At 35.9% G+C, this 12,368-nt stretch overlaps 1 protein-coding gene across 2 annotated transcripts in view; it reads right to left on the minus strand.

Annotated features, from left to right (window-relative positions):
- Positions 1 to 8,282: 8,282 nt before the first annotated feature.
- The window catches only part of LOC127637596 (vezatin-like), a 28,280-nt gene continuing 24,194 nt past the window's right edge, over positions 8,283 to 12,368 (minus strand). For both annotated transcript variants that reach the window (XM_052118736.1, XM_052118735.1), the window contains exons 11-12: positions 11,235 to 11,439; positions 8,283 to 9,367 (exon numbers count right to left, since the gene is read on the minus strand). In XM_052118736.1, coding sequence (XP_051974696.1) covers positions 8,829 to 9,367; positions 11,235 to 11,439 — 744 coding nt within the window. In that variant the 3' untranslated portion in view covers positions 8,283 to 8,828. The remainder of the gene's footprint in view (positions 9,368 to 11,234; positions 11,440 to 12,368) is intronic.

Raw genomic sequence — 12,368 nt, forward strand, 5'->3', positions numbered from 1 at the left:
CATGCACTTACGATCTGTGAAGAGGATGTGTGTCGGGTCTTCCGGAAACAGAAGACAATGAAAGTACGGGCCCAGCTGGTGTTTCACCCACTTGTATAAAATCCTGTGCTGACCAGCTGGCCCCCATCTTCACACAGATCTTCAACAGATCACTGGAGCAGTGAGAAGTTCCCTACTGCTTGAAATGCTCCACAATCATCCCCATTCCAAAGAAACCAAAAATCAAAGGACTTGATGACTACAGACCCGTCGCTCTGACGTCTGTGGTCATGAAGTCATTTGACAGACTGGTGTTGGCCCACCTGAAGGACATCACCTTTCTGGATCCCTTTTAGTTTGCTTATAGAGCAAACAGGTCTGTGGATGATGCAGTCAATATGGGACTGCATTACATAATTCAACATCTAGACAGACCAGGGTCTTAAGCAAGAATACTATTTGTTGACTTCAGTTCAGTTTTTAACACCATCAAACCTGCTCACCTATGGACTAAATTAACCCAGCTCTCTGTTCCCGGCTCTATCTGTCAGTGGATCACAGCTTTCTGACAGACAGGCAGCAGCTAGTGAGAATGGGGAAATTCACCTCCAGCACATGTACAATCAGCACGGGTGCCCCCCAGGGATGTGTGCTCTCACCACTACTCTTCGTCTTCTACACAAATTACTGCTAAGGACCCATCTGTCAAGCTCTTGAAGTTCACAGACGATTCTACAGTCATCGGCCTCATGTACTTTATGGAGTACATCTGTGTTAGAAGACTTCAAAGGATAGTTTGGACTGCTGAGAGGATTATTGGCCCTCCCCTATCCACCCTGCTAGAACTGTACACATGCAGATTGACGAAAAGGGCTTGTAAAATCACTCTTGACCCTAATCACCCAGCACACTTCCTCTTCGAACTGTTGCTCTCTGGCCAGTGCTACAGAGCAATGAGCACCAGAACAGCCAGGCACAGGAACAGTTTTTTTTCCCCTCAGGCACAGTTAAAACTGCCCCCAAATACTTTCCTTTCGTCAACCATGGGCAATATTCAACTTTTAAACTTATAAAGTAAGTTCAAGATGGTGCCCAGTATGGCTGCTGCATTGCGAACTCCGACCAAATATAGCAGTTTTTGTTTATTTTGTCTACAATTCTTATGTTTTTTGTCTTGGATTTTGTCTGCCTTATTGTCTACAATAGACAAACAATTTTGGTCATTGGTTCTATTTTGTGTGTATGTGTATTCAATATTGTGTGTACTGTATTCTGTACATTGTATATTATTACTTGTATATTGTGTTGAGTAATTGTGTATATTAGATATGTAAATTGTGTTGTGTAAATCTGATATTTATTGTAAATTGTTATATGTCTTATCACTGTCATGACTGCTCGGAACTGCACCCAAGACTTTCACACACTGTTGCACTTGGAGTGTCAATAAAGTGATTTGATATCCATATTTCATTTATATTTTTTAACATATCCTACCTCTTCTTCAATACATTACATCACCTACACATAACTTTATATTTTATATAAAATATTCTAGCAAAATAATTACGCTATTTTATATTTTTCTCTTTTTTTATCTGTTAAATATTATATATATTTATACATTTTTTTTTAATTATGTCACTATATGTATATATGCTTAAATATATATGCTTGTGTGAATGTATATACACTGGCAGCCAAAAGTTTGGAATAAAGTACAGATTTTGCTCTTATGGAAAGAAATTGGTACTTTTATTCACCAAAGTGGAATTCAACTGATCACAATGTATAGTCAGGACATTAATAATGTGAAAATGTACTATTACAATTTGAAATACTTGGTCTGTTGAGGAAGGACCTAGGATCAACTTAAACTACTTCAAATAGTTCTCATCAAAAAATCCTCCACGTGCAGCAATGACAGCTTTACAGATTCTTGGCATTTTTGCTGTCAGTTTGTCCAGATACTCAGATGACATTTCACCCCACACTTCCTGTAGCACTTGTCATAGATGTGGCTGTCTTGTCGGGCACTTTTCACACACTTTACAGTCTGGCTGATCGCACAAAAGCTTTATGGGGTTAAGATCCATAACACTCTTTTCCAATTATCTGTTGTCCAATGTCTGTGTTTCTTTGCCCTCTCTAAACATTTATTTTAGTTTTTCTGTTTCAAAAGTGGCTTTTTCTTTGCAATTCTTCCCATAAGGCCTGCACCCCTGAGTCTTCTCTTTACTGTTGTACATGAAACTGGTGTTGAGCGGGTAGAATTCAGTGAAGCTGTCAGCTGATGTATTTATCCTCTTGTTTAGAACATCCCTGTAGACTACTTTCAAGCCTCTGTTCTTACGAACTGTGTTTTGGTGAATCGGTTCAAAACACTGATTCAACAATTTGCGTCATCACTCAAAAACATCCAATCAAAAAAATGGTTCCCTGGTTACACCCTTTGAAGCGATTTCAAAGCAAATACATAAATATTGAGGTATCAAAAATGTGTCAATGCTTAATATCCAGATATAATTATTATTTTTTTTTATCTTTATCACTATACAGAATATCGTATATTTACAATGTATGTATTATGCAATATTATTTTATAGTTGATATATAAATATTTTGGTAATACTGCAATGATTTGAATACCTTTTATTTACCCATTACGGCATCCTAGTATAGATTCCACTAGACAACTTTCAGGCATCTGTTCTTTCAAACTGTCAGTTTTCAGTGAACTGTTACAAAACACTGATTCAACAATTCATTTGTGTCATAATTTAAAAAACATACAATCAAAAAAATGGTTGCTCTGGTTTCACAGCTTTAAGCAATTTCAAAGCAAATAAATAAATATTGAGCTAAATATCATTAAAAAAAAAAAGTATAAAAATATCGAAGTACAGCTGTTTTTTTTAGCTATATCGCACAGCCCTTTTTGACAGTCACTATATCCTTTCATTGTGTGGAAAAGAGCAGCTCGGACATTCTGTAAAATCCTTTTTGTGTTCTACAGAAGAAAAAAATCATACAGGTTTTGTAAATAATGGGTGAGTATATAATGACTGTGTTCTCATGGTTGAGTGAACTAATTCTTTAAGTTGGAAAAGAAGTATTTGAACAACAACAAAACAATTCAGCGTTAATAGTATTAAAGAGAAAGTTTGTAGAAAAAAACTGATAACATGTCTTTCATGTTTATGCCTTGATATTTTTATGTTATGACTCTGATTAATAAGCACATAATGTATGATATATAAATATCTGTTAGATAATGACAAAGCATTCAGTGACACTTGGGACCTGTTCAAAATCCTTTACCGAGAGATGGTAGTCTGCACTGCAGGATTTCCCCGCGGCACAGAGATCTGGCAGTAATCCAGCACTGCATTGGCAGCCAACTGCGCTCCCAGCCCTCATCAACACCAGCACAAATATGTGCATTTCACTGAAGCATATTAAATGGCAGGCCACGTATTGTTAGGGCTCAAATATACTTCACGCAAGTACACAAAACCGGATGTGGTAGAGTCAACATGTAGACAGTTGAGGAGTGAGCTTATGTGATTGTTTAATCTAATTTGTTCAGCAAGTCTCTCCTCAAATTTCTGCGCTGTCATGACAGTTGTGATTCCTTTCGTTAGGTTATGAATTGCGCTCTGAAACATTTCACAGAAATGCCACGAGAAATCGAGCTGGCGTGGCAACCAGTACAAGGAAAAGAGAAAAGATAACGTATGTCCTTTCTTCATCTTGGCCTTCTTATTCTTCTTTTTTCCAGAGTCATTATCAACTTCACCCCCATCTTTGATAGGTACAGAGTTAACAATAATTACTTGTCGAGAAAGTGATTGGTTGGAAATAGAGTGCAACAGGACCCGCCCACTTTTTCAGCTGTTTTTCCCATACATTTTTTTCCATAAGGATTTCATAAAATCAGAAAATTCACGTATCATAATTTCTTCTTTTCTAGTAAGACATTTTATATTAGTGCAAAAATCATATTCTTGATAATATATTTTTGTCAGTTTTTATAGTCAAAACAAGTGAAAATGTCTATCATTGCTGAAGAAGTAATCCAAAGTATTTAGAATAGGTTACTGACCTTGAGTAATCTAACGGAATACGTTACAAATTACATTTTACAGCATGTATTCTGTAATCTGTAGTGGAATACATTTCAAAAGTAACCCTCCCAACCCTGCCTGCATAGCATTTTATGAAGACAAACACAATTCACACCTTTCTAAAATTGCAAATTCTCTTGGACAGTCAGGTAAGCAAATAGGTAATTTTTCAGTAGGAGGTACTTTTTCATATTTTAACCAATAAAATATATGATTAAAAACATACACATCATATTCTGAAACGCATAACATATGATCATGCATTTGTTTTTGTTTTTCATATCACTTCTAGCTTGTACTCTGTTGTAGAACGTTATTTGGAGTCCAGGCAGAGTCGTCGGGGATTCGTCAATAGTCAAACTTTTTGTAATGTGATCACCCGTGTCGCTGATTCGTCGTGTAATTTGAAAACGCTACGACTTCCATGACAAGACAGACAGTTGTGTGATATGAATGGGACCATGATCTGACGTCTTTGAAAGTCATGTAGTAGGCATTAGCCAACACTGCGTTGGAGAGCAAACGCATTCTGCAATAACTTAAACTTAACTTACTTACTTTATTTGGTCTGTTTGTAACCAAACAGGGGCACCATTGGCTACCATAGTATTTTTTTTTTTCATACTATGGAAGTCAATGGCGCCCCACAACTGTTTGGTTACAAATATTCTTCATAATATCTTCCTTTGTGTTCAGCAGAACAAATACATTTGAACAGGTTTGGAACCACTTGAGGGTGAGTAAATGATGACAGAATTTTCATTTTTGGGTGAACTATCCCTTAAACGTTAACATCACCAGACACATTGAAATGAATTCATATCGACCCTTAGCAATCCTTTCTTTAAATAACCCAACATTACACGATTGCTGAACAACAATAACTGTAGAAGATTATTTATCACACCTCTTATTCGTGTCGCATTTGGTTTTGGTCTGCTACTAGGTCCTCTATCTCGCCTCCCCAACTCGCCGAATCAGCTGAATGCGTGACGTGCGTCATCAGCGGAATGCGAAATTCCACTACTACGATAAAGGCCCAGTTTATGAATATTAATTAGGTCATTACGCTGACGTTTCCTGGGACCGTTCCCAGACCGTCTACTTACTTAACTTAGTTAATAATTATAACCATGCCTTTTCTTGCGCGTTTGCTTTTAGACCAATCATATAGGCCTAATTGTGGTACGTTACGTTATATTATTCATATTCATGAGCCATGACTTTTCCATGAAGGTTAATGAATAGGAAAGCCATTCAAATAAAATGTACGCGAACAAAGCGCAACTTGCGAAAGTAGATACACTGTACGCAAGACTCGTGAGAAATCGTAAAGTATACAAACGCTTTCTTTTTTAGTGGTAGAATTTTAATTTGGGATTCATTTGTTGCCATATTTAGGTGAATCTGTGATGTTACTTTAATGACAATTTGTTGACTATTGTTTATAAATCTATTTTTGTAATTCTCAGTGGTGATTCACTGTAGTAGAATATAATTACTCTAATTAGTATTAAAATCTCCATGTTCTCACACACACACACACCAACAGATATTACCATGATGCATACTTAAACACTTTATCATTATATATATATATATATATATATATATATATATATATATATATTTGTATTACAGTAATGAAATGGGAGGTAAATATGCTTAATTGTCATGAGTATAACTCATTTGTCCAGTTGATGGCAGCATTACTATCCTAATCCCATTTGAGTCTCACATTACTGCTGATAGTGTTCTTTTGTGATGGTACAGTCATTTAATGATATAGGTGTTTATGAAAGTGTTCTTTTTCAGCGAGATCCTTTGTACAGTATGCGTTCCTAATGTTCCTCACAAAAGACTAACACATATGTACATACAGTATACTTTATTTCACAAACGAAATGCAAAATTGCCACTTTATGGAGTGAGGAAAAACTTGAACCAAGGCAAAACTGGTGTTGAGTGAGGACAAACACACACAGACAGTCTCGACCATGTTCAAGACGATTGTTGTACAGTCTCAAAGTCATGCATATCCATGATTAGATATCCAAAATTAGTTTAAACAATTGACACACAAACACTGAGTCTTATAACCAAAAGTCAACATTATCAATAACATTCTATGTCCAATTACAGTATTTCACTGTAACTGTAAATTGCACCCGTCCTTCTAGAGGAAAATGTTTAAGGCAAGTTCAACTGTAGCTCACTACCTTTTCAGCTGTGTCAAGAGTTAAAAGAAGCATTTTTGTCTTAACTGGGTTCAGTGAAAGACAAAGGTAGCCTTGAGTCTTTTAACCAAGGCTGGAGTCTTTAAACCAGTACTGGTTACTTCTTTAAATGTCCTGAAAACTAGAAAAATGTTGTATTATTTTAAAAGAAGTGAACATATATGGACTTTTATAATTAACTTGAGGAAAAAACAAAAATAAAATCCACTGTAAATCATTTCTCATTGTCAATTTCAGTGAGTTTAATAGCTTGGAACTGCTGTAACAAGCCTGAAAAGTTTAACATTCGTTCATAAAAGCAATAACCTTGTGGTGCAATTCCAGCAGCTACTAAACAGACACTCTGTCAAATTTTAATGCTGCAATGAAATCAGGGCAGCTATTTATTTCCCTGTAGAATGACTACACAGACACAAATATACAAATGGGGGTTTCACAAGAGGAAGAGGTTTTTTCAAAGCCACCGGCATACCAGCTGAAATCCAGAAGGATGTCTATATATACATTTTCTGAATGTTGTGCTCTAGTTAGACTGTTTAAATATTAGAGTGAATCCCATGAAAAACGTTTCTGGGACCTACTTTATCCCAAAAGAAAAAAAAAAAGAAGAAAAAAAAAAAGAAACAGAAATAAGACATTCTTTTTTTTACAAAGTACATTTTCCCCAATTTTCATAGCAAACAAACCAGAACAAATTAAATTTTCTGAAATACTGAAATGAGAAAAAATATTACTCTCAATACCGTAATACTTAAAAATTACCATTACTTTAACAAAAATATTATTCTCATTACCATATTGCAAAAAGTCCCTCTTTACTGTAATGATAAAAAATATTATTCTCATTAACCTAATGCAGAAAAATCACTCATTACTATAATGAAAAAAAAAAATCACAAATTACTCTACTGATAAAAAAATATTATTCTCATTACCGTAATGCATAAAATATCACACTACTGTAATGAAAAAAATATTACCGTAATGCAAAAATCACTCATTACTGTAATGAAAAAAATATTCTCATTACCGTAATGCAAAAAAAAATCACTCATTATTGTAATGAAAAAAATATTATTCCCATTACCAAAATGCAAAAAAATAACCCATTATTGTAATTAAAAAATATTATTCTTATTACCGTAATGCAAAAAATAACCCATTACTGTAATGAAAAAAACATTATTCTCATTACCATAATGCAAAAAATTAATTCTCAATATTGTAATGATTAAAAATATTATTCTCATTACTGTAATGCAAAAAATAACCAATTTCTGTAATCAAAAAATATTATTTTCATTCATCTGTGAAAAATTATAATTTCATTATTGTAGTTAAAAACAAAACTCATCATTACCATAATGCAAAAAATCTAATTCTCATTACTGCCATGAGAAAAATATATATATTCTTATTGTAGTGCAGTACTGAAAATATTAAATATTATTTTAATGTATCCTAAATATTTTATAATATTTATATATATTCTACTTTGCCTAAAGGAAATTAAGCCTATTTTTATGACTAAGATTGTTGCATTGTTTTCATGACAATTAAGTGTATTTTCCTCACTTCTAATAATTCTCATCCTCATTACTGTAATAAGAAAAAAAATATTAATTACTGCAATTTGAAAAAAAAGCGAAATAAATAAAACATCACTGCCGTAATCCAAAAAAACTCAAAAATTTTACTGTCAACAAAAAAAAGCTCATCCTAATTAAAAAGCTCATATTAATTAAATACTATGATAAAAATTGCAATTATTGTATCATGAAAAAAATAAAATAAAATCACTCTCATTGCAGTGCAGTAGTGAAAAATACTAAATATTATTATAATAAATAATATTTTTCCAAAATTAGATTATCACATAATGACACTTTTTTTTGTCATGAAAATAATGTCAATGCAAAAAAATAAATAAATAATAAAACACAAATTATATATATATATATATATCTATACACACACATGGTTCTAAAAGCAGGAATCCTTTCAAGAAAATTTTTATTTTTTATGTTTTTCTTTTGATTTTGGGTTGAAATATGATTGGGGCATGTTCCTGAAAAGCTTTGAGTGATTCAACCAAATTGACTAACTGGTATGTATACGTTATTCTGAGAAAAAACCTTCATGAAAGTGAATAAAAGTGGGACCAAGAACAACTACGTAGATTTGTGCATGAGTAAATATGGACGTTTTGGTCTGTTATTCTGTGTATTAGTATGTTCAGTCTGTACCTGAGCCCTGTCATGGAGATTGTGGACATGGGACATCACATGAGACATATAGCGTCTCACACACACACACACACACACACACACACACACACACACACACACACACACACACACTAAAAAGAACAAACTGATGCACACATCAGCTACATCCAATGATGTCTGTGACCTGAAATCAAGCTTAATAAATAAAACTAAAAAGGAGATGAGAATAAATATCCCGGATGTCACAAAATGCTGTTTCAGTCTTCCTCAATTTCTCTCTTCTGCGGTGATGTCACTTCCTCTTCCGAGTCCCCATATGTGCACTCCTGCATATGTGCGAATGAATGCGAGCGCGCTGCTACCTGGGCTGCCAAGGCGGAGCTAAATGTTAGCGCATCTGAGCCATGGAGTTCTATCAGTCTGTCAGTCACAGAGAGGGTGGGCACTCTGGGTGTGAGTGAGTGTGTTCCATCCTGCCCATCATCTATAAGCCCGTCTGATTGGAAAAGCTGCGCTTCCTCCACAGTTCCCGCCCCACTGATATCTATAGTTGCTCCATTTACTACCGAATCTCCAGTGCAAAATTCCACCACTGAATATTTCACTTCCAGGTCCGGGCTAATATTTTCAGTCTGCTTCCTACTATCATTCTCCTTTTCTTCATCTGCTATCAATCCTTCTTGCGATGGTTGGGCGATATGGTTGCTGGCTGCAGTCGTTGGTTCTGATGAAACACTCAACTCTAAAATATTTGTATCCGGTTCCGATGTTTCCTTATCAAACAGAGCCAAAGCAGCTAGCAGGACATAAAACACAGTGAGAAAAAAACAGTGAGTAACAACAATTGTTGTTTAAGAACTTAGCACATAACCCTAACCAGGGGCGATTCTAGGATTTCAATCTTAGCCACCAATGACACTATAAAATGTGCGCATTTAATGTATTCTACTCCGTTGCATTGATGATTTGTTTTTTTTAAACCAAGTTTTTACACCATTCAAGCTAGTCAGCTTATAATTTTCATTCAGAATATTGTAATTTTCTATAATTAGCATTTAGAAAGTTATAAAACCAAAATTGCTTCGACAAACCATCTATTAATGTAATTCCTTTTTGTTCTGATTCTGATTCAGCCACTATCTCTATTTGTTGAACGAGATTGCAGAAACAAACAACAAACCTCCTAATCTCTTTCTGATCCTCGAACATTCAATGAAGGGGTGTATTCATTTAATTTCTCAAACCAATAATATGCTACTTCACAGCCTGCACTCAAATGCAATTGGCGCTACAGTTAGTCTTTACAGGCAAGAAAAGTCACCAAAGCAGTCTCGTGCTACAGACTAGTTCCGTGTTTTTGCCAACACAGAATTTTTGCACCCTTAAAGGGCATAGCGAGAAGTGGAAACCAACTGGTTGTTCCAAATGAAAGTAAGATAATTAAGGTTTTCATGAAGGGCCCTACTACAAGACGGTTAGCGAAGGTTACATTTATACACTCATGCCATTCTCCCTTCAGAGTGCCCACATCAAGAGCTTTGTCCTTCTGAGTAGTTCTTATTCGCCCTAGAGCTAACACAGGGGGCGATCACATATTTGTATGCTGATTACAGAATCACACGGTGTGTCACACATAATTAGTTTCCTATGTCGTGAATCAGTATATCGTGAACATAAACTCAGGCACTGGCAAGGGTATTCATCCACTGAACTTTAGATTCAATCACCTGCGACACGATTACGAGCTTGCGCATCAGAACACAGCTGATATTAAATCAACAACATCGCTGTGTAAATAATACTGTCGTGGATTTTCGTTGTAGATTTTCAAATGTACAGAGTTATTACAAAAGAGAAGTGACATAAATAAATAAAATAAAAAATAAAGGAGTGTATTTTTTATCTTTTTCGGTAACAGGAAATACTATGAATTCCGACATACAGAGCAATGATGCTCCCTGGTTTTGACTGTGCGTTTTAGGAACTTTAGGGAGTGAATGGCCGTTCCTCTGCATCCAGCAGCGACTCCTCCATCACCTGGCGGACAGCCACGGCTGCTCATTTGTGTGGGCGGCAGTTGCGAGGACTCCACAACAGCGCATCCCTTTACCTCCCGGGTTTCGACACCAATGTAACAGGGATGGGAAAGGAGGAGGTGGAAACCGGCTGAACAGTGAAAATAATATTTAATGAAACAATAAGACACTAAACAAAAGCACACACGGCAGCTGCGTGTGGCTCTCTCTCTCTCGAACACATCTAGCTCGGCCTTATCCCTCTCCTTGGCTGATTAGCCCAATTGGGGGCCGGCTGTGCAGACTTACGGCCCGGCCCCATCCTCCTCCTTGTCACACTGGTTTAATACATTTGTTTAAACACGCATTTTTGCAGACAGTGTTTACATGTCTCAGTAGCTTCACATGCAAGCAGCCGATTCTCAGCGCTCTCAAGAAACAAATCTGCCAAATGGGAAAATGTATCGGGCGATGCCCGAACTAAAAATGTACCTTTATTTATTCACATAAAAACAATGTTAAAATCTATATTTTTGAGAGTCCAAAAATACAAAATTTTTAAGAATAAGTGAAATGTTCAGATCCCAAACTTGGTGGATTAGTCCCGAAATAGTGGGATAACCATGTGTGTGTTTGTGCGTGTAGTACCCTGATCACTGAAGAGCAGACGTTTGCGTTTGTCTCTCTCTCCATCTGATGTTCGAATTCCCAGGACAGATTTTAGCTCGAGTAAAACACATCTTGACTCTTCTCGTTCATGCTGTTGATGCTCTTGTTCCCATGACGACAGCATGCCTGAGGTCCTTCTCTGTTCCATCTCAGAGTCAGAATCTGACACATATGCCTCCAGTTCCTGGCCAAGAAAAATAAGCCACAAAATTCACTGTTTATAGTTATCTTTGCCAACATTTAAGGCTTTTTGTTATTAGTTATGCAGTTTGTTTTGTTTTGTGCCACAGTTCAATTTAACACAGAATTCACGGAATGTGTTCAAAAGTGAAATGTTTATGATGACTACAAAAAAGCACTATAATTACAAACAATAACAAACTGTTGATCTAATCTTTTAATATTCATATCCAAGTGCCCTCAACTGATAATGTCTTGATGAAATAATTTAATCCTTTGCGAAAGATCCCTCGGCCCCCACAACTTTGGCTGTCTCTGGGCCCCCAATGTCCTCATCCCTGCCCAGTTTTGAAGAGACCATTTAGAATTTTTTTTTTCTTTACAAAGTACTATTGCTGCCAACATGGCAAGTTATAAAAACTATTTAAAAAAATATGCATTATTTAATTTCAAAGCCATATGACTACTGATGACTCCATGTAAGCTATGTAGTATTATCCGGACCTTTGCTGGGAAGGAAATGTAGAGGCTTGGCCTCTTGAAATTTAATTGAATACCCCTGATTTAGACCAATGACCACTTACCAGTCGGGTGGCGAAAGGACAACCCCCACCCCCCAGACAAAAGACAAAGAAAGAACCTATTCCCAACCCTAAAGGCCAAAAATGGGGATTTCCATTTCCCAGCATGCTTTGCATGTGACTCGATAGGGAGTGTAAATGTTAAAATTAAGTGTTACTTTGTGTTTTTTTGCAAGATGAATACACTGCCTGGCCAAAAAAAAATAAATAAAAAATCACATACTGCAATATTTGTTGGACCACCTTTAGCTTTGATTATGACACACATTCGTCATGGCATTGTTTCGACAAACTTATGCAACATCACAACATACATTTTCATACAGAATTGCAATAATTTTGGCCGAGATCT

The sequence above is a fragment of the Xyrauchen texanus genome, chromosome 45 (assembly GCF_025860055.1).
Source record: "Xyrauchen texanus isolate HMW12.3.18 chromosome 45, RBS_HiC_50CHRs, whole genome shotgun sequence".
Taxonomy (NCBI): Eukaryota; Metazoa; Chordata; class Actinopteri; order Cypriniformes; family Catostomidae; genus Xyrauchen; species Xyrauchen texanus.